Source organism: Theobroma umbraticum, unplaced genomic scaffold, assembly GCF_002168275.2.
Source record: "Theobroma umbraticum cultivar Fairchild unplaced genomic scaffold, ASM216827v3 scaffold_239.0, whole genome shotgun sequence".
NCBI lineage: Eukaryota > Viridiplantae > Streptophyta > Magnoliopsida > Malvales > Malvaceae > Theobroma > Theobroma umbraticum.
The window spans coordinates 1,779,046-1,800,930 of NW_018397279.1; the positions used below are offsets into that span (position 1 = coordinate 1,779,046).

Consider the following 21,885-nt stretch of genomic DNA (forward strand, 5'->3'; position numbering starts at 1 on the left):
TATTATTTAAATTTTTTAATATTAATTTATAAATTATTAAATACTATTAGAATTAAGACATATAAATTTTTATGAAAATCATTTAATGCAATTATAGCTAGCATTTACAAAGTGGATAAATCTTATTAATATTAATACTGTAATATTTGGAATAATAATTAGAAATATAAAGAAAAAATATAACCATTTTCGTCAATAAAAAAGTTTTTCAACCTTTGTTACTTGTATTTACTTTAAATAAAGATATAGATTAAAAGAAGAATAAAAAATAAAACAAAACTTTATAATGATTTAAAATTTTGAAAAAGGGGAAAAAGTGCAACAACTAAATATACAGGATTTTAGATTGGAATAAAAGTAGGCAAAAGTTAACTTAAGGATATGAACTCCACCCCTACTTTAAAAAAATAGTAAATTATTGTTATGACCTTATTAATACATATTTTTTATTTTAATAATTAGTTTTTTCTGAATTTTTTTACTAAATTAATATCACTTAACTCAGGACGCCAAACTCAATTACGGACTTTATTAAAACCCAAATAGACTTTTAATGTGTCTTTTAAATGTTTTATTATCAATAATATTATAACTATGTGCTCGATTTTTTATTTTGTGAAATAATGTCAACTATATCTTTTTCCCTTTTATATCTATATTCCTTTTATATATACACTTTCTCCTTAGTTGTTTCCTACAGAATGAATGTCATGTAAGAAAATATCTACAAATCTTAAAACATCTATTAAGATTAAGAAAATAAAGATTTAAAAAATTAATTAAAAATGTTCTTATTACATGGGTCTAACATTTTTCCACTATACTCATGATCTAAAGTGTGTTCAAAGAATATGGACCAAGCAAGCACAAAGTTTGCTTGAATTCAATGTTAATTAGAAGATAAGGTTCAAAACGAAAGGGGAGAATATTTTTTAGTGCAAATTGCTAAATTAGTAGACTGATTCTTGAACGTTTAAATGAGCAAAGCATATATAGTCTAAGGTTTGTATGCTTTTTTTTTTTTTTTTTATAATTAAGGGTTGCTTCTATGCCTTAAGCAGATGAGAGATCGAAGACCTTTTCATCAGTACGAAACCAAAGATAACAAATTGCTTTGCAGTTTTCTAGGTCAATGAATTTTATTTTAAGGCCAATTAGGCATCTTTGGTTGCATGTTCTAAATTACAAGATTATATTAATCAGAAGATTAGACCTTGGAAAGATTATTACTTCTAACTCATATAAAATATGTGAAGTATCCAATTGGTAATAGGCCAAGAAATTCAATTTCACATGTAAACTCTATACTAACAATAAAAAAAGAAAAACTTTTCATATAAACAAACTCGTGAGAGACGATAAAAACACAATAAAACCAAACTCTAATATTTTATAAAAAATTTAATTAATAATAAATGAAAAGACTCTATACTCAACTTGGATATAAAGCTACGTCAAAACCTTAATTGATATCAGATAACATCACTCTACCACACTAATTTTTGTGATATTAAAAAAACTAACTAGGGTCATCATAGGTCGGTGAATGACAATTTTCTAATTACAAAAAGCTAGAGAAGGTTTGGGGTTGAGATTTAACAAACCCAAGATTGCTTATCTAAGCCAATGATAAGGGTATGGTCAATAAAAAAAATGAAAATTAATGGCATTCATCATACTCTTCAGACAGACGTAAGCTAGAGAACAATTAATGTCTAGCAGACACCTGTTCAAATTCTTACAAAAGGCAATTAAATACTAGAAAAAAATTTGGTAAGAATTGTTCACCGAAATGAATAATTAGGAGTCGTAACGGTACAGTTGCTTAACAAGGGAAATTAGTCAAAAGACGAATTAGTCTTAAAGTCAATGACTTATAGTTCTTACTGTTCTCAAAAGTAATACTCCTTTGAGACGGAACTCATCCAGGGTTAGGTTTCTACCATCTTAGGAATGCTTAGGACTGAGTAAGCAATCCAAAGTTTGCAATTTGCTTTTCAGTTTTAGAGAATTAAGTCTTGAATTGATGTATTAATTAGTTCATCTTTCTTAAGCTTTTGGTGAATCAATTACATCTTAATGTAGTCATTAAGATTTATAATTTCAAATATCATAAATATATATATATATATATATTTTTAGTTTTAATCGATAAGAGAGTGCTATAATCTTCTTTTTTTAATTTACTTGTAATATTCATGATTTTTGTGTAATATTTCATTTTCAGTTGCAAATTTTTAAATTTAATTTTTACATGATTGGTATTTTAAAAATTTTTCAAATTTATCATCTTCGTCCATCATTATTAAAATTCAATTAAATTTATCACTTCAATGCTTTTTGGATATTCGCATGGCCAAATAGTTAGACCCCAACACTTGAATACAGTTTACGTGATTAAAAAAAAGTGAATGCATTTAACCATTTCTATAGAGATTTATGTCATATGGATATTCAAGTGATATTGAAATGATATTTTTTTTTAATTTTTAACAATAATTGATGAAAAAGAAATGAATTTAAAATATTTGTAAAAGACTGAATCTAAAAATTTACCGACGAAAGTGAAATATTACACAAATATAATAATTGATTAATGCATAATTTTACTCCAAAATCATGAACAAGTCATTGATACAGATGCATTTGACCTTAACAACATGAACCCTGATCATTAAGTATAAATAACTGCGACTATATCCCATGTGAAACCTTCCACATTCGTCATCATCAGATATCAATATTTTGTTGCTAAGTCCCTTTCATCACTAACTTGTAAGAAAAATCCAGGTCCATTTCCAAAAGTCTCAGCTCATCTAGAAAAAGGATGAGCACCACCAATTCCACAAAGCCAACTATGACAATATATTTTTTCCTTGGCTTAGGTGGAAGGGAACCTGCATGGCAACAGTTTGTGTTTGACTAGCTCTCTGGTTTTAGCACGGCAACTCCATATAATTATTTCTATGGCTTTCTTTTCCCAGTTTCGCAGAAGGATTTAATCTTCACATTTTTCTTTTCTAGCATAAAAATTTAGTAGTTGCTATTTGCTATTGGTTAGACATTCTAACAAGAAAAGGACTGAAAGCATATTTTGGTTTTTATATAATTGGAAATTAAGATGCTTAGACCAAGTATTAATTACTATGTTCATGCCTAACAGTACTTAATTTATTATAACAAGTCTGTGTGCTTTGTTTCTTCTATGTATAAAGAGTTTCACATTTTCACTTCTGGCCTGTGGAGAGACTGAAAGGCAAAATAGAAGTTTGTAAGAGCTAGAGAAAGAAAATGGATGTAATAAGGAGAGGGTTGGTCTGGTTTCTGGTTTTCATGATTCTGCAGAGAGGAGAGGCGCAATTATCTGAAAATTTCTACAGTAATAGTTGTCCGAATTTGGAAACCATAGTGAAACAGGAAGTGTCAACCAAGTTCAGCCAGACCATCGTTACAATCCCTGCAACTCTGCGCTTGTTTTTCCATGACTGCTTTGTTGAGGTAGGGACTAGGGAGAGTAGTATGATCCATCCTTTTTTATTTCCATTGTTTCTTTTTATCAAATGTGTGCTGCCATTGTTGTTTGGTACTCTTATCATAGTTTCATCCCTGGATGCTTTTCATGTCAGTGTCTTTCTTCCACTTGTGTTTTTCTCTATTCGAGTACAAGTTAGAATTGGTTTTTCCCTTACCCTGTAATTTCTTACAAATGGTTAGAGAGAGAAATGGTTGGTCTTTTCTTCCCTCTTTCTCTTTCTCTGGTTTTTTTCAGTCATGGTCACAATTGGAGGCTGTAAATTCAAGCTCACCAGGACATAGTGAAAGCACATGCTAGGAGAGGTCTATCAACGCATGAAATCACCTGTTTTTGTTGTAAAATGACAGCATTGAACGTGTCAATCTTCGCAACTGACAGGCTTGACATAAGAAACCACACATTTAAAGAATGTCTTGGATCTACAGAAAAAAAAAAAACCCAATTTTGCTTTCCTCAGAAATCTCTTTTTAAATTCTTGAACTGATGTTTCTTCTACTTTCCTTCTGTAGGGATGTGACGCATCAGTCATTATTGCATCGCCAAATGGGGATGCGGAAAAGGATGCTCAGGATAATCTCTCCCTTGCAGGAGATGGATTTGACACTGTAATCAAGGCGAAGCAGGCAGTGGAAAGACAATGCCCTGGAATAGTCTCTTGTGCTGACATTTTGGCTCTTGCTGCCAGAGATGTTGTAGTCCTGGTAAGGATGGTCCACGATTTCCATGAAAGATATATAGTCCTCCGCATACATACCAATATAAATTAAGCAAACTCACAATCATTCTAATTTGTTTGTTATGTGAATCAAATCTTAGGCTGGAGGTCCATCATGGGAAGTAGAATTGGGACGTCGAGATGGCCTCGTATCGAAAGCATCCAACGTAGCAGGAAATCTACCTGAGCCTGAATTCAACCTTGTTCAACTTAACACCATGTTTGCCAGACACAACCTTACCCAATTTGATATGATTGCACTCTCAGGAGCTCACACTGTTGGCTTCTCTCACTGCAACCGCTTTGCAAATCGGTTATACTCATTCTCTTCATCTTCTCCTGTGGATCCTACTTTGGACCCTAACTACGCACAAGAGCTGATGCAAGCCTGCCCTCGAAACGTAGACCCCAGCATTGCCATCAACATGGATCCTGAAACCCCGCAAACTTTTGACAATGTGTACTACCAGAATCTAGTTGCTGGGAAAGGCTTGTTCACTTCGGATGAGGTGCTTTTCACTGATCCTGCATCCGAGCCTACTGTAAATGATTTCGCTACCAACCCTGGTAACTTTAATGGAGCCTTTATCACAGCAATGAGGAAGCTTGGAAGGGTGGGAGTTAAGACCGGTAAAAATGGAGAGATAAGAATAGACTGCACTGCCTTCAATTCATGAAAGGAGAATGAAGTACGGGCCTAAAAAGGAGCAATCAGTCACGAAATAAATGTGACCTGAATTCTTTTCTGCTTTGTTTTTGTATCTTCTGGTTTGGCACAGGGAATTTGAAGATGAGGCCAGAAGGAGTTTCTCTCGTCATCAAAGAAATAAGTATATAATCTTCGAAAAGGAATTTCCCTGTAATTAATGTTTTTTTTTTTTTTTGTTTCTGGTGCTTATTAGTGCATATACAGATGCCATTGTTTTGTAAATCATACAATAAATGGCATTTTTGTGCCCTGCTATCCTTCAAGGCTTTAACTTGTTTACTTGTTCTCTCAACATAAATAAACCTTAATTTGTTCTCCGACAAGGTTTTTCACAAGAATTGTAACAGCCCAGAATGGTTTCCCATGTGAGGAAGCCAGGTTCAATGCTTCAGTTCAAGTCACTCGGGGGATTTGTTTGAGGGAGTTTGAAAGCCATGAGACTATGCGAGGGAGGTTGATTTCATTTATTGATTTATAGTAAGCACTAACCCTGAAAAAGTCATTCATACACACGCATTTGACCTTAACAAGAGCACTGAAATCCCAGATAAATTATTCAACATCATAAATTAAGTAGCAGCTCTGTTCCCTATGTGAATATTCTACTATATTCTTTGGACTTATGATTTTTTATTGTGTCACTTTCATCTCTAACTGACAACCAAGGCAGGTTGAATTTTAAAAGTCTGAACTCTGAACTCATCTAGAAATTCCCCTACTGGAAAAGGATGTGAACATCTAGTCAGTAAAGCAATGAGGATTTCTACCACTACTGGTACTCCAGCATTGATAACAGGCTTATGTTTGGCAATCAGGACTTGAAAGATGATCACTGCAGTAGCCTAAAATTACTGTTCTATTGGTTTTGTTTTCTCTCTGATAATTTTAGATGTTGTAAAAAGTTGCAGTAACAAATTAGAATGACTTACCGCTTCATGAATAGCACTACAACATACACAACTCTTTTCAACAGAAATTCATAGAAAATCTATCCAAAAAAACTAATTTTAATGAAAAAACATCTTTTTCCTACAGAATATTTCTTCAAGAAAAACTCTTTTTTTTAATGTAGTTAGAAATTACAACTAAGGTACTAGAGAAAAGACATCCTACGGTAGTTGGATACACGAACCAGAGAAAAGGACTAATCCTCATCAAGGGGCCAAAATAATATAGTAGCTAGCTGAAATAAATAATATTTATATGATTTGGTCAGCTGATTTGTGAATCAAGCACATCTTGTCCAAAAAATTAGAAGGCTCTTCACTTCCTTGTTTCTTCTTTATATATATGACCCGCTCTTGGGTATACATGACCTGTGGAGGAACTGAAACTCGAAGAGAAGTTGCACAACTAAACAAGGAAAGGAAATGGAGGTGAAGACAGGGTTGATATTATTCCTAGTTTTTATGATACTGCAGAGGGGAGAGGGACAATTATCTGAGACTTTCTACCAAACTAGTTGCCCGAAATTGGAATCCATAGTAAGAAACGTGGTGACCCAAAAGATTAACCAGACGTTCGTCACAGTTCCCGCGACCCTGCGCCTGTTTTTCCATGACTGCTTTGTTGAGGTAAAGGAAGCATAGCCAATCTTCCACTTTTCTTGTTGTTTCCTTAAAATCAAAAGATTATTTTGTTCCTATAGCTTAGAGGGGAACTCTTCCTCTCTTTTGAAGTTCTGCTTTGGAGATTGGATTGTTCATTTCCCATCAATTGCTTGCATATCCAATGCAATGTATTTGTTGTGCATATCTTGCAACAGATGAATTTCCGAATGTACTTTACAAATAATTTACTTACAAGTGGTAACCGACTTTTTATTTTTTTTCTCTCTTAAAGAAAACAAAATAGGTTAATTAATTCCTTATGGTCACAGTCACGTTTGGGGGCCTGTTATGTCGTATTTGTAGCTGATCTGGACAGGACCAAACCGTTGACTATGAGTGTAGGAAAACATGAAATCACCTGATCAGTTACTAGATAAAAAGTTGAAAGGCCATTGATGTATGGGAAGTCTCTTCAAACAGTTAATCATTTTTATAAATAATTTTCCCTTGTATATGGTTTCTTTTGTAGGGTTGTGATGCTTCAGTCTTGATTGCTTCGCCAAATGGGGATGCAGAGAAGGATGCTCCGGACAATCTCTCCCTTGCAGGAGATGGATTTGACACAGTGACAAAGGCCAAGCAGGAAGTGGAAAAACAGTGCCCAGGAGTAGTCTCCTGTGCTGACATTTTGGCTATTGCTACTAGGGATGTCATACACCTGGTAAGGAATGCCCAACTATTTACCTGGAAAGCCAAAATCAGTCCATTTGATGCGTTACACCCACTACAAAAGATTGCATTTTTTCCGATGAAATATTTTCCAAGAATTTCAACAGATTTCCTACTCTCGTTATTTTTCTACAAATTTTCGACAACGAACAAAATGTGATTGTAAAATAGTCAGAAAATCTTTTGGGCATAAAAAGATTTTCATGCCACCAAAATTTTCGATGAAACATTATATATTGAAAAAAGTCAAATTTTTTGAAATGACATGACAAAACTCATATGTATTCTAACTGTTTTATAATTTGATTAAAATCCCAGGCTGGAGGTCCCTCATTCAAGGTAGAATTGGGACGTCGTGATGGCCTTATCTCACTGGCATCCAGGGTAGCTGGAAATCTGCCAGAACCTACGTTCAATCTCGCTCAACTTAACACCATCTTTGCCAAAAACAACCTTACACAAATTGATATGATTGCGCTCTCAGGATGTCACACTGTAGGCTTCTCTCACTGCAATCGCTTTGCAAACCGCTTGTATTCATTTTCTCCGTCGTCCCCTGTTGATCCTGATCTGGATCCTACCTACGCACAGGAGTTAAAGCAAGCCTGCCCTCAGGATGTAGACCCCAGAATTGCCATCAACATGGATCCCGTAACCCCGCAAAAATTTGACAATATGTACTTCCAGAATCTAGTTGCTAAGAAGGGATTGTTCACTTCAGATGAAGTGCTCTTCACCAATCCAGCATCTCAACCAACTGTAATTGATTTTGCTAAGAACCCTGGTGACTTTAATGCAGCCTTCATCACAGCAATGAGGAAGCTTGGAAGGGTGGGAGTTAAGACTGGTCAAGCTGGACAGATAAGGGTAGACTGCACAGCCTTTAATTCTTGAAAGGAAGAACTTGGCATGAAGCCATGGAAATATAATCGTCAATAAGGAGGATTTGTCTTTATGTCTGGAGATCACCTGCAAGGAATTTCTTGTAATCAAAGAATAAACTATAGTGTTCGAACCCTGTCATTCATCTCTGAGTTCTTTGTGCTTGTCTAGTGCAGTAACCAGATGCCATTAATGTTTTGTAAATCATACAATAAAAAAGCAGTAATTGCCATATTATTCTTGGAGGATTAAACTACCTGTACATTTCCAAAATGACCTTAACATTAAACAACAAGATTTCAAGGGAGCAAGGACATGAAACGAGAGAGCCTGCCCACACCGATGCAGGTGAGATCATTGCTTGCCTTAGGGAACTGTGAAATTTCAAGCCATTTCCACCCCAATAAGTAAACTCTTTCCGAGACTTAAGGTAGTAATTGTATATTTGCTAAATCAAAACAAGTATAGTGTATGGAAATTTCGTATTGACAATTATATGACATATATGGAAAAATATGATTTTTTTAAAATTTAAACTTTCAATATACTCTTTAATAATATATATTTTTAAATAAAATATATAATTTTATATTAATTTATTAATAAAAAAATAAAAAAATATTTAATATGTTAAAATCAAAAGAGTGAATTTGATCTTATTTTTAATATATTTTTGTTAAATCTAATCTTAAAGATTGAAATAGTAGTTTTTCATATTTCAATTCAAAAAATAGATAAATAAATAAATGAGTTTTTTTAATTTAAAAAAATCATTAAAAGTATATCATAATATATAATACATTACATTTTCGATATATAATCAAATATGACATAATATATTGATCCGTATCATTTTTAATTAATGTCGTAGCAAATCGTATTATATGTATTGTACAATATTGATAATTATGATTATTGTTACTTGGAAAAAGATTGTATTTGCCCAACACAGTAGAAAGTGATCATAGTTTTAGCTGGAATTACTATTCTATTTGTTTCGTTCTCTCTGACCATTTAAGAGGTTCTAAAACAAAGTTGTATTTACCAATTAGGAATGACCTCCTACTTCCTAGAACGGGATGGTTAAGAAATGAAAACTAAGGAAATATAAAAAAAAGATATGCGAACTATCTGTTCCCAGATACACATTGGCGGAAGAAAAGGACTAATTCTGAAGAAAGGGCTAAAATAATATAGTTGCTTGCTGAATGAATAAATATTTATATACTTAGGCCAAGTAATAAGCAAATCAAGCAACTTGTAACAGAACTAGAAGACTCGTACTTCTCTTCCCATGTTTCCTCTTTATATATGACCATTCTTACATGAACATGGCCTGTGAACTGGCTGAAAGACACAGAATTTTTATAGCCAAGGAAGAAAATGGAGATGAGGAGAGGATTGACATTGTTCATAGTTTTCATAATTCTGCAGAGTGGGGAGGGAAGATTAACTCAAAGTTTCTACGACACTACCTGTCCGCAAGTGGAATCTATAGTAAGAAAGGTGGTGGTAGACAAGGTTAACCAAACCTTCATCGCAGTCCCCGCGACCCTACGATTGTTTTTCCATGACTGCTTTGTTGAGGTAGGTTAGCAAGATCAATCTTTCATCATTTTATATATATATATATATATATATATATATATATATATATATATATATATAACATGTCTATCGTCATGATTGAGATGTTTGATAATTGCCCTTTAGTTGCTTGCTTGTCTACTTAATGCAACGTATTTGTTCTATATAGCTTGCACGAGATGATGTTCTGACTGTTATTCAGAAACGATTTTCTTATATACAAACCGTGGATCTGTTATTTTCCTTTTCTTAAATGAAACAAAATGGTTTAAGTTTAATTAGTCATGGTCATGTTTGGTTGCTGTTATATTGTAGCTGACTTAAATATAACCAAGCCCATTGAGTAGAGCAGCAGCAAATCATCCTTTGCCGTTATCGGATAGTTACATTGCTCTCCCAATCCTTACGACAACTGGTGTGTTTGACATCACTAGCCACAGGCAAAAGAGACACTAGGAAGAACAGTATCGTAGAATCTGTGAAAAAAGAAACAAACAAACTAAGAGGAGATCATCAGAAAGAATAAACTAGTTTATAATTTGCCATTGTATGTGGTTTGCTTTGTAGGGTTGTGATGCATCAATCATGATTGCATCTCCAAATGGGGATGCAGAGAAGGATGCTCCAGACAATCTCTCCCTTGCCGGCGATGGATTTGACACCGTAATAAAGGCCAAGTCAGCGGTGGAAGCAAAATGTCCTGGAGTAGTCTCCTGTGCAGACATTTTGGTTATTGCTGCTAGAGATGTTATACGCCTGGTAAGGAATGTCCGACAGTCTAGCTGAAAGTTAGAACCTGTCTTGAAATACATATCACTATGAAGCAAATCTCATGTTCCCAAGTTGTTTTTCATGTGATTGTAATCTTAGGCTGGAGGTCCTTCATTTAAAATACAATTGGGACGTCGCGACGGCCTGGTATCACAAGCATCAAGAGTAGCAGGAAATCTGCCAGAGCCTAGCTTCAATCTCGCTCAACTCAACACCATTTTTGCCAAAAACAACCTTACACAAACTGATATGATTGCACTCTCAGGAGCTCATACTGTAGGCTTCTCTCATTGCAGTCGCTTTGCAAATCGCTTGTACTCATTTTCTCCATCCTCTCCTGAGGATCCTGATCTGGACCCTACCTACGCACAGCAGTTAAAGGAAGACTGCCCTCAAGATGTTGACCCTAGAATTGCCATCGACATGGATCCTGTAACCCCACAAACTTTTGACAATATGTACTTCAAGAATCTAATTGCGAAGAAGGGCTTGTTTACATCAGATGAGGTGCTCTTTACCAATCCAGCATCTAAACCAACTGTGATGAATTTTGCTCAAAACCAAACAAACTTTAAAGCAGCCTTCATCGTTGCAATGAGGAGGCTTGGAAGGGTGGGAGTTAAGACTGGTAAAGCAGGGGAGATAAGGCTAGACTGCACAACCTTCAACGCTTGAAGGGAAGATATTGGCATGGATTAGGAGCCTCAGTATGTGCATTTGATCACAGAATAAATTTAACCTGGATTCTTTCTTTGTCTTGTTTTTCTGTTTTGTTTTACTGCTGCTGCATTGAGATCACCTTGCAAGGAGATTCTCTCTTCAGCAGACAATAAGTACTCTTTGAAAATAATTAATTCTTTATCATGTCTTTTTCTTCTGGTGCTTGCCATTGCAGTAGTAGCAGACCTCGTTTAACTCGTTTACTTCCTGTCTTTAGTTTCCAATAAAGCATTTCATTAGTTGGCAAAGGGTAAATGCTTGTTTAGCCATGGAAATGGAGAAGAGAAAACAAAAACCATGTGACTTAGAACGGAAATGTTGCTTTAAACACGTGGTTGATGGTTGTATCCATGATTTCTTGTCACACTTATTTGACTTATCTAATTCCTGCAAATGCAATCTTTTCGAGGAATTTAAGTTTATCAAGCAGGTCATTTAGACCTTTATATCTTGTAAATCAAGATTCGAAATATCATTTAAGCACCAAGTCATCATGTCAACTTCATTGGCGTTGCCTCCTACAAGAAAAATTATTAGCAAATTAACAAATAATATACCAGTCCAATTGAAACCGACTTGTCAAACTTTAGGACAGTTCATTTTTTATTTTTTAAGTTTACAGGCAACGTAGTTGAAAGCTATTTTCTATTTTCTTCAAATTTTTTGTAATCGGATGAAATAATAACATGTTTTCTATAAAGATGAGGCAAGCTCATATTTTTTCAATGTCTTTAGAAATGTTAATGGGTAAGGTATTAATTATTTTTGAATATCCTACATTGGGTATCCAATTATTTAATGGGTATCCGAACCCTATAAATACTAGATTAAATTTTAAAATTATTATATGAACTCATATAAAAATATCCTTAGTACTATCTATTTAATAACTAAACTCGATAAATATTCTATTAAAATAAATTTAAAATCAACTTTTATGTATATTAGTACCAAAAATTAAATTAATAAATTAAAATTAATTCATAAAAAATATTCATCTTTAAAATTAAAACAATTAATGAATTGAAATGAGCATTATATTAATCATTAAAAATTTATAAACAAAAATAATATAGACATAACTAAAATTTAATTTTTAAAATTATTGTTTATAATCGGGTTTGGGTAGTGATCACCTTAATGCAACTACCCAAACCCATGACTGGTAGTAGCTTAAACATTAAAATTTAAAATCATATTTAAAATAATTAATAAATTTTAATAAGCATAACACTTTAAGATCACTCTCAAACCCTTGACTGGTAGCAACTTTATTACCCTAACTTTACCCAAGCTCAATTATAAAATTTCTTAATTATATTTAATTGGCGGGTTGAATAATATACGATACTCAGGTATTTGAGCTCTCCAAACAGTATAAGAAGTTCCGAAAAATTCCATGAACAAACCTTATCCAATAATCTCAAAGCGTGAAATGAACACGACACAGCAATCCAGTCGCTAAGCAGCACTTGTTTACATAATATGAGGTGCTCTTTACCAATCGAGCATCTAAACCAACTGTGACTAATTTTACTAAAAACCAAGGTAACTTTAGAGCAGCCTTCATCACAGCAATGAGGAGGCTTGGAAGGGTGGGAGTTAAAGACTGGTAAAGCTGGGGAGATGAAGGTAGACAGCACAACATTCAATTCTTGAAGGGAAGATATTGGCATGGAATAGGAGCCTCACTATGCGCATTTGATCACAAAATACATACAACCTGGGTTCTTCTTTGTCTTGTTTTAACATCTGTTATGTTTTACTGCTGGTATATTGAGATCACCCTGCAAGGAGATTCTCTCTTCAGCAGACAATAAGTATTCATTGAAACGGATTAGGCCTCTATCATGTCCTTGTCTTCTGGTTCTTGTCACTGCAGTCTTTATTTTCCAATAAAGTATATCAATAGCTGGCAAGAGTAAATGCTGGAAATGGAAGAGAGAAAAAATTCATGTGACTTGCAACGGAAATGTTGCTTTCAACACATGGTTGATGGTTGTATCTATTATTTCTTCTCACACTTTTTTTGACTTTTCTCCTTCCTGCAAATGCCATTTTTTCGAGGAATTCATCCTTATCAGACAGATCATTTAGACCTTTATAACCCTATAAATCAAGATTCAAAGTATCATTAAAGCACCAATGCATCATGTCAACTTCAATGGCATTTTTTTAAAGGTAAAATTTAATATTTATTAATAAGAAAGTGTACAGAAAATCAACCTTCTTACCCTGTAGTGATACAGAACCAAGCAAAGAAGGCTAAAAAGACCCCCTTTAAGCTTCATCTGCGTATAACTAAGATGATACAGTGATTGGTGCATGTTACCGTACCTAAAGTGTAGGATTCGACTACCCTTTTTCTCAATTATTAAAAGAAAATTATAAAAAAAAATGATACGTGGCAACTCTGGTTGCACTTAGGATCAAAACAGGTACTTTTTCAAGGGACATCTCGCCTGAACGAGAGAAGTCCACACTCTACAGCCGACAGATATGATTCCAGCCAAGCTACAGTCAGCACCATCAGGTTCAGCTTCCCCACCCCAGAAAATATCCTCTGTACAAAAGGTAGTTGACAAATTCCACCTCCTTCATCAGAAACCGAAATCAGACCCACGCCCTTTGCCAAAAACCTATGATGTTCCTCCCTTAACATTTCAAGAATATTCAAGTGTGTTTATAATGGACGATTACTTGATGCATGCCTCTCGTGCGGGTGATATAGATGTCATGAATGAACTAATTTGGGAGAAAGATGATGTTTTGAAACAGATTGATGAGAAAATGTTCGTAGATTCCCCTTTACACATAACAGCTTGTTCTTGGAAAACTCGTTGTGGAATGGAGATTAAGTTGATGCATTCCTTTGTCAAAAAGTTAAACAAGTTTGGGCCTAACTCCATGCACCTTGTCCTGATAAAGGGACATTTCGAGTTAATCTTTTTATTTCTACATGCTGGTTCTGCTTTTGTTTGTGTCGAAGGAAGTGGGGCTTGCTCCTTTACATTATGCTATCAATCATATAAACATTCATGTCATGGTTAAATTCCTAGTGGTTTGTCCAAAGTCTATTAAAGCTATGACGGTTGATGTGAGATTGTTTTGCACATTGCTGTTCAAATAACATGATAGAGGCTTTTGAAGTTCTGATTGGATGGTTTCAGAGAATCTGCCACAAAGGTGCCTGAAAAAGCCTCTAATATGCTTGTTTAGGCAGCAATGTGCAAAACAGTCTCATCTCGAACAGTCACATTTTCAATAGACTTTGGCAAGCTATTAAAAATTTAACCATGAGATGGGTGTTTTCATACTTGATAAAATAATGTAAAGGAGTATGACGCTCTATTCCTTTGACACGAGCAAGATCAGAATCAGCATATACAAATCAAGACACCAATTCGAAATGTCTATTTATCAGAACAAAGTGCATGGGAATAAGCCAATCTTGTTTAACTTTTTTGCAAAGAAAGGCGTCAAGTTAATCATCTCCATTGCAAAACGAGTTTGCCCAGAAAAAACTGCTATATGTAGAGTAGAATCTACGAATACTTTCTCATCAATCCACCTCATAACATCATTATCCTGCCAAATGAATTTATACTGATTGATTAGAATTTTTTTTTTTTTGGGTTTCTCTCGTTCTTTTTGCTGATGAAAGTTCTGATTTTTATCATCTACCGGTTGATGTGAATTTCCTGGCTGTTCTTCTCTCGGTTTTTTGCTGCATAGGCAAGTTCTGCTCTCCTGCCTTGTGTTTAAGTTTTGAGGCTATCTTGTGCAGATCTTGGTTGTTCCTCTTGGGTGGTCCTTTCTGCTTCTTTTGCACAAGGAATTTTTGCACTTAGGTTTTTGTAGGATGATTGTTGGTCCTTTGGTGTTCTGTTGTTGGGATTTCTTTTGATCTCATCACAACCTGAGTCTCGAGTCTTGCTGTGTACAATTGGTCTCTTGATGCCTTTTGGCTTGATCCTCGCCTTCCTTTGGGCAACTTTAGTAGAACTGTCTTTATATGGAAACCAAATTGCCAATTTAAAAAAAAAAAATTCATATTTACATCACCCACTCAATAGACCTAAATCAAATGAAACCCGAAACTACCACATGCTCATTTGATTGGTGACTCTAAAAGGAAAGAGAAAGAAACATTGAGACAGACTAAAGGATGACAAAATATGTCAGGTTGCCAGGCTCGGTACAAGAAATAATGGAGTCAATTTCTGAAGGTAGATGTTCTTCAGTTGGTAGCTTGGTGCTTCTCTCTTGCAATGCTGGGATTTTCTTGTTGATTCTTTTGCTGAATCCATGGACAGATGGAACTTCTGAAAACATTGAGAGTTCTCTGTCTTCATTCCAGATATTGAGAATAACCAAGCTGGCTCTCAAGTATAAAAAGCCACACAGGAAATGAGGACTCCATACAAAATTTCCAAAAGTGAAAAATGAAAAAGAAAAGAAAGTGTCACTTGCATCGCTTTGAATTAAAGATAGTTTTCTCAAGTAATCACATCTCTTAATGTGCTAAGGTAGGCCAGACATACAGGATAGACTATCATTAAAGCCACAGTACTTTACCTGTGATCAAAACAACCACAATCTACATGATCAAGAGATGCAAGTTTAATCTAGAACACCTCTCGTTGAAAATGTCAAAAAAGTTACATCAACAAAATCAAACTCAGTTCATATAAGAAGTGAGAAAATGTAAAGAACTTGAACACTCAAAGCAGAATCTTTCACAATTAAAGATGGTATCACTAAACTAGATTACGAAGCAAAGAATATAATCTAAACTTGTTTTAGTATTGGAACATGCTCCGCACCAATATCTTTATGGCAATACTATTATCACAAATTTAAGGCAAACACATACAATCTCAGTTTTTGGCAAAAACACCCCCGTTAAATGGATGAAATACTCATGAAAGTTCCTCCTAGTTCTCACCCTAGAAGTCAAGTGCGAGATTTTCCATAAAGGTGGGCATAAACAGGCTTAGTACGATACACAAGTATCATACTTAAAACAGCTGCAACGACACAAAATCCTGACATAATCATGGAAGTCAGAAAGAAGCACACAGAACCTTCACACTTGAGTGGTTCATCCTGGGCAAACATCCCTGAGAAAATCGATCCTGAAACTGGAGGCTGGATATGATGTTGCTGAGCTTGCTTCTCTGCTTCACGGTCATAAATACTGCTAGCAATTACACCTGAGAAGACAAGTGAACCTGCAGGATTTCCCAGCGTGAGGAAATTGTAGAGGGCCCCAAACTTTTTCAAGCCAAACAACTCGGAGGCAGCAGCCGGCACAATTGCCCAGTGGGCACCATAGCCAAGCCCAATCAACAGAGTACCAATGTATATTGCTCCAGGCCATCCCATAGCAAAGAAGACATGACCAACAGACATAACAAGCTGGGCCACAGCAATAGATACTGGCCTTGGATAAGCGTAATCCCTATACAGTGATGTCACAGTAGAAAGGTAAGAAAAATGAGTAAAAATCATTATTAAAGTAAAGTCTATCAGCATCCAGGTGCAAATGATATCAGTCTGTACCTCACAATGATCTCTGAGAAGTAACCTCCACCAACACGACCAAGAAAGTTCCAAATGCTAATCATGGATACAAATATATGAGTGTTATTATACCCTAGAGATTGGCTCATCTGACCAAGATTATCTATCACTGTCAACCCTGATCCTGAACCTAATAGAAGAGAGAAAAATATAAGCCAAAAGTCTGCTTTGATCAAAGCCTGCATTAAGGTAAAGTCTTCCCCTCTATGAGGACCTCTCCTTCTCTTCACCCTCACTGCTCCTTCAGCAGCAGCTTGAAACAGTTTTGCTTGCAATTGAGCAATTCGCTTTTGCCTTTCTGATGCTGGAAGCAAGTCTACTTCCTTGGGTTTCTCGTCTTCAACCTCACTGAATATTACTTCATTAGCATCATGTTCAGATTTTCCTGCTTCTTGTTGCTCTGGCTTTGGTAGAAGAGCCTCTTCTGCTGGATCTCTAGACTCTCCGCAGAAACTCAATATAATGGGAATAGCTATGGGAATGACAAGAAGAACGAACAAAATCACTGTAAAAATTGTGACCAAAATGTGGCTCACATCAACAAGATCTTCCAGAAGCATGACCCCCATCAAGTAAGCAGCCAATAGGAGGCACACACTATAAATAAATGTAAAACTTAAACCATCAGAAGGCCGCACTTGTCTGTGACCTCCAACAGGTCTGATAATGAACATTAGAGCAATAACCACCATTGCTGGGCCAACTGCAACCATGAATATTAAAGACGCGTGATCTGGGAAATTAATCATTGTGTATATCTGAGTCAAAATTGCACCACTCAAACCAGCAAAGCCCTTGAGTATTCCTACCACAGGACCCCTGCTTTTGGGAAAGTTTTGCACACAAGAAACCAGAGCAGCTGTATTGAAGTAGGTTTCACCATTGTTTCCCACAAATATTAAGATGCACATCTGCAAACTGAGATGGGTTAACAATCTGACTGATGTGAGATGCTATATAATATTAAAAATTTCTGAAGATACACAAATTTTTGGACCAAGTTAAAAGGAATAGCTTGAAATGATCTTAGTAACATGTGAAATAAATCAATCACCTTAATTTAGCACCTCAAATCCACATTTGATCTTCCAGATAAAAGAACTAAATAGACTGGTATCCATCTAATAAATTTTCTCCAATAATTCAGGATCAGATCACCTCAAGTCGTTTCTTCAACTGAGCATGGCAATCTTCAACTTTTATCCTAAGTTATGCTTCTTACTTGACATTTTTTGAGATTTTAAAACATTTTTTATGAAAACTGCATGTTTATAAAAACAATATATAAAAAAATGATAATGAACCAGAAAGTGGTGAATCTGAATTCTAAAAGGATTTGATATTAGGACAATCAAATATCATAGATGATGTTGATTGCAAGCTAGCTGGCCTGGACCTGTGATGACAGCCATTATTGGTATAGTTTATATTTGAGGATGCTTACTTAAACCACCAGAAAGACAGAAGCCCCCATTCCCCCTCAAGAGCCTTAAAAGACGAAAGTACTGTGCAACTCAGCCATATCTCTTATTCTCCATTATCAACTACAATAACTGACTACTTATTCCGGCATCTGTCAATTATTTTAGCCTAAGCAGAAGAATGACATGGCAAGAAGTTTGCATACTGTATTTTGTTTTTTCTAATTATAGTTTTTGTTTCAAAAGTTCAACCTACATGTTTTGATACAGTAAGACATTAGGTATAACTAAGAAGAATTATTATATGGATAAGACACAACAATCCACAGAAGTTAGATGGGGAATTAGAGGTTCGTTGCAACCTAGAGGTTCATGAGACAGTCAATAACCAAGAATAGTTAAGTAACCAGCTCATATACAACTGCATCACTAACCAGAATGACTTATCAAATTTTTTGAATGGATAATGACAAGTTTAAGCGTCTTAAAACATCACAACTGCCAGAAATGCTAGGCTGCTGAGCCAAATAATATGTTTTGAAAGGGAAGAAACAGCAGGGGAGAAGGGAATAGGGGGAAAGAACTGCACAACAATAAAACAAAATAAAGAAACTAGTTGATTTGCCAATGTTGTCAGAATAGGCAAACTTAAAACCATTTCACAATCACTACGGCATTGATTCTAATTTTGTAAAATTACAAGCAAAATCTGTTATCAGATGGATATTGGATATTCCTTTTAATCAATTCCTCCAATCATATAACTCAAATGAAACAGAAAAGGAAAAAAGAATCAATCATTAAAATCTTAAAATGATCAAATTATGACTCAACAAAAATGGCTACTGTTCATATGGGGATTAAAAAGACAAAATTTATAAGCAGAAAATATTACCATATGGACCAAAATGCTCAAAAGGAAGAAGAAACAGAGGATCATATCATTTCCAAGCAAACAGAAGAGAAACGGAAGAACTGAAAAAGACTTACAAAGTGACTGAATTAAATCAAGTATTCAACATTATCAACTACCAACCAAGATCAATCAACACAAGAACAAAAACTTCCAGATTTCAGCTGTCTCATTCATGATAATATTACTGATAAAAGAACTTATAAATTGATACTCACAGCCCACAAAGGCAAAACTGAAACTCTCCCAGTAACAATCAACCAAACCCAACCATAACCAACAAGGTTCTGCACAGCACCAACGAGCAAAGCACCCCATAGAGGCAAAATCTCAGACAAGCTCCCAGCTAAGAACCCAACACTATCACCAAGATCTTTAGCCACACCTAACTTTGCAAGCTGCCTTTGATTATAATTCAAAGAACTCTTTATCACAGGTGATATGCTACCAAACAAATACCCAATCCCAGCACAAGATTGTATCCACATTGCGGCCACAAAAACCAGCCATCTGTTATTCACAAAAGCCTGGAACCTTTCTTTCAATCTTACCATTCTGCAATTCTTCAAAAAACCACCAAAAAACAGAAGGAAGGTGCTCTTGATTGAGGTATTGGCTTCTGTTCTCTATCCAAGTTGAAAAATTATGGATTTTTAACAAAGACAGATCTTTTTTTAAAGAAGAAAACTTTGTGGGCTCAATACATTTATATGCAAAAGAACGAAAGAGAAAGGTGAAGGATAATGATTTCGATGTGGGTGTTTCTTCGGTACATAATTCAACATGGCTACTGGCTGGTGCTGGCATTTTGCATAATTTTATTCTAAAATCCCGTGAATTTAGGGCTATTGTTCCAGATATTTACAGGAAATGCCACTGTGGTAAAGTGGAGGATGATGAGAAAATTTTGACATTGGTTTGATGCCTCATTGCTACCATAATATCTTCAAGAGACCACGTTGGGAACTGTTTGATTCTTTCTATAGCAGTTTCTGTTTGATTTTCTTGTTCTTCTATTGAGGGTCTGGGTGTGTGACATGTGGTATATTTGGAAAACAGATGGTTGAGATTAGCTCCTGTGTAACCATTTTTCTTTTTCTCCTAAACTTTTCACTGTCACAACAGGAAAAGCACAACAATAATACAACAGGGCAACCTTTGTGGCTTAAATTATAATAAAATTTAAAGTTATATGTGTTTTAAAATTAAATTTTTACATTTTTATCATATTTAATTAATTTTTTATTTATATTATATCGTATGAGCAATGAGCGTTTATAGCATATAATTACTCTGTGGCTTCTATTATATATGGGATTGGAATCTTGCTTTTTTCCTTCCTTGAACAACATATTAAGAAAGTATTGCATAAAGGGATCTCGTGTCTTTGGCAAAATGATGCTTTCCCAACATTCCTCATATGGGTGGGATTAAGCAATTCTCTTTTATCATTGCATTAGAGAATTAGAGAATCCAATTTTTGTGCACTTTATTCTAATTGAGTTGTCTTTATTTTTTGGATATATATTATATGCTATAATGCAATTTTTTATTTAGATTATTAATTATAAATATGCTTTTTATTTTTCTTTTTCTTTTTTTTAATATAATGGTATTGTTAATTTTTTAAAACCAACATTTAACTTAAAATCAATTGATTATAAGCAAATAAAACTTTTGTTATACTTAAATTCTCAAAATATCTCTAATGTAAGTTACATGAGATTCTTTTTATCATTGTTTCAATTTTTTTTTTAATGTGTAGGACAATAGATTTATCAAGTGAAAGAAATCATGAAGAGATATAAAGAGAGTCAATGAACGAGGACAACGTTTGCTCTAATATCATATCGAGGATGCCTTTTCAATATAAAATTAATTGATAATAAATGAATAGAACCTTGATAAGTATATCTTCCAAACAAATAGCGCCAGCCGAATTAAGGTACAAAGAAAAGGAAAAAGAAGAATCTTTTACCCTTTCTTGTATCTTCTATCTTATTGGAAAGCAGAAATGCCCTCCAACCAAAATGGCCATAGCTTTTAACTAGGATGTCCTTTGAAAACCCCAGCAATTCTGAGAGGGATATGACAGAAGATGCTATGTCTCTGCTGCTTAAAGAGGGTATTTTCCATTGCCTGTGAGGCATGAATTCATCTATTAGTGTCGGTTTCAATAGTCAATGAAACTTTTTCTAATCCAGCTTTCACCATTTTATCACCTAACTTGCTAATAAAATTAGTCCCAAAATTAAATAAAAAAAAACCTAATCAGATTCAAATATAATTTTTTATTTTTTATTTTTTGTTTTGTCTGTCACCCTCAAAATGATGAAAGTAGAAAATGAACATCTTAGTGCATAGGGCAAGCAAAAATAATGAAACAAAAATTATTGATTCCATGAATCACATGGCAATGGTGATTTCTCTTCTTTTATTATTATTTTTTTTTTGTTTTTGCTTCTGTACTTTTCTTTGTCTAGGTTTGAATAAAGTTAGAACCATGAACCTTGACTGATTAAAAATCCCATGTGATTTTCAAGTCCATAAATTCAATAACTTTGTCCTAAGTGTGACCCCAGCACGGTTCATGGCAGGAACTTTGTCAATTAAGGTAGGTATTCTGGATATTTAGATGTTAAGATTGTGGAGTTCAGAATGCTTCAGCATGATCATATATTTAAGAAAAGATTTTAATAATTATTATGATAAGTTTGACTTTGATTGTATTTTTCCCGATATTACTGTTAAAAGTCTTTTTAATTGC

At 34.6% G+C, this 21,885-nt stretch overlaps 4 protein-coding genes across 5 annotated transcripts; 3 read left to right on the forward strand and 1 right to left on the reverse strand.

The window, feature by feature from the left end:
• The first annotated feature begins 2,979 nt into the window (after positions 1–2,979).
• Positions 2,980–5,214, forward strand: LOC110427771 (peroxidase 55-like). The gene is made up of 3 exons (XM_021443367.1): positions 2,980–3,498; positions 4,045–4,236; positions 4,352–5,214. The coding sequence occupies exons 1-3, from the start codon at positions 3,292–3,294 to the stop codon at positions 4,925–4,927; spliced, it is 975 nt and encodes a 324-aa protein (XP_021299042.1). The 5' UTR covers positions 2,980–3,291; the 3' UTR covers positions 4,928–5,214.
• A 1,115-nt stretch (positions 5,215–6,329) lies between these two features.
• LOC110427753 (peroxidase 55-like) lies at positions 6,330–8,132 on the forward strand. Its single transcript, XM_021443337.2, has 3 exons — positions 6,330–6,533; positions 7,039–7,230; positions 7,557–8,132. The coding sequence occupies exons 1-3, from the start codon at positions 6,330–6,332 to the stop codon at positions 8,130–8,132; spliced, it is 972 nt and encodes a 323-aa protein (XP_021299012.1).
• A 1,371-nt stretch (positions 8,133–9,503) lies between these two features.
• Positions 9,504–11,306, forward strand: LOC110427754 (peroxidase 55-like). Its single transcript, XM_021443338.2, has 3 exons — positions 9,504–9,707; positions 10,275–10,466; positions 10,578–11,306. Exons 1-3 carry the CDS (start codon positions 9,504–9,506, stop codon positions 11,151–11,153), a joined length of 972 nt encoding a protein of 323 aa, XP_021299013.1. The 3' UTR covers positions 11,154–11,306.
• Positions 11,307–15,935: 4,629 nt separating this feature from the next.
• Positions 15,936–19,909, reverse strand: LOC110427757 (protein NUCLEAR FUSION DEFECTIVE 4). Of its 2 annotated transcripts, none has more exons than XM_021443341.2 (3): positions 19,337–19,909; positions 16,764–17,695; positions 15,936–16,662 (listed from the first exon to the last, which is right to left on the reverse strand). In XM_021443341.2, the coding sequence occupies exons 1-3, from the start codon at positions 19,670–19,672 to the stop codon at positions 16,155–16,157; spliced, it is 1,776 nt and encodes a 591-aa protein (XP_021299016.1). In that variant the 5' UTR covers positions 19,673–19,909; the 3' UTR covers positions 15,936–16,154. The 2 variants fall into 2 exon arrangements, with proteins under 2 accessions (XP_021299016.1, XP_021299017.1); XM_021443342.2 differs by having other exon boundaries at positions 16,764–17,702; positions 19,337–19,475.
• Between the last annotated feature and the right edge of the window lie 1,976 nt (positions 19,910–21,885).

Excerpts from the sequence above, each read along its gene's own strand:
- LOC110427771 (XM_021443367.1), top strand. The coding sequence starts at position 3,292 with ATGGATGTAATAAGGAGAGGGTTGGTCTGGTTTCTGGTTTTCATGATT. Across the intron at positions 3,499-4,044 it reads TCCATGACTGCTTTGTTGAG|GGATGTGACGCATCAGTCAT; the intron begins GTAGGGACTAGG and ends TTCCTTCTGTAG. Across the intron at positions 4,237-4,351 it reads CCAGAGATGTTGTAGTCCTG|GCTGGAGGTCCATCATGGGA; the intron begins GTAAGGATGGTC and ends ATCAAATCTTAG.
- LOC110427753 (XM_021443337.2), top strand. The coding sequence starts at position 6,330 with ATGGAGGTGAAGACAGGGTTGATATTATTCCTAGTTTTTATGATACTG. Across the intron at positions 6,534-7,038 it reads TCCATGACTGCTTTGTTGAG|GGTTGTGATGCTTCAGTCTT; the intron begins GTAAAGGAAGCA and ends TTTCTTTTGTAG. Across the intron at positions 7,231-7,556 it reads CTAGGGATGTCATACACCTG|GCTGGAGGTCCCTCATTCAA; the intron begins GTAAGGAATGCC and ends TTAAAATCCCAG.
- LOC110427754 (XM_021443338.2), top strand. The coding sequence starts at position 9,504 with ATGGAGATGAGGAGAGGATTGACATTGTTCATAGTTTTCATAATTCTG. Across the intron at positions 9,708-10,274 it reads TCCATGACTGCTTTGTTGAG|GGTTGTGATGCATCAATCAT; the intron begins GTAGGTTAGCAA and ends TTTGCTTTGTAG. Across the intron at positions 10,467-10,577 it reads CTAGAGATGTTATACGCCTG|GCTGGAGGTCCTTCATTTAA; the intron begins GTAAGGAATGTC and ends TTGTAATCTTAG.
- LOC110427757 (XM_021443341.2), bottom strand. The coding sequence starts at position 19,672 with ATGGTAAGATTGAAAGAAAGGTTCCAGGCTTTTGTGAATAACAGATGG. Across the intron at positions 17,696-19,336 it reads CAGTTTTGCCTTTGTGGGCT|ATGTGCATCTTAATATTTGT; the intron begins GTGAGTATCAAT and ends CTCAGTTTGCAG. Across the intron at positions 16,663-16,763 it reads TTCTCAGAGATCATTGTGAG|GGATTACGCTTATCCAAGGC; the intron begins GTACAGACTGAT and ends ATCACTGTATAG.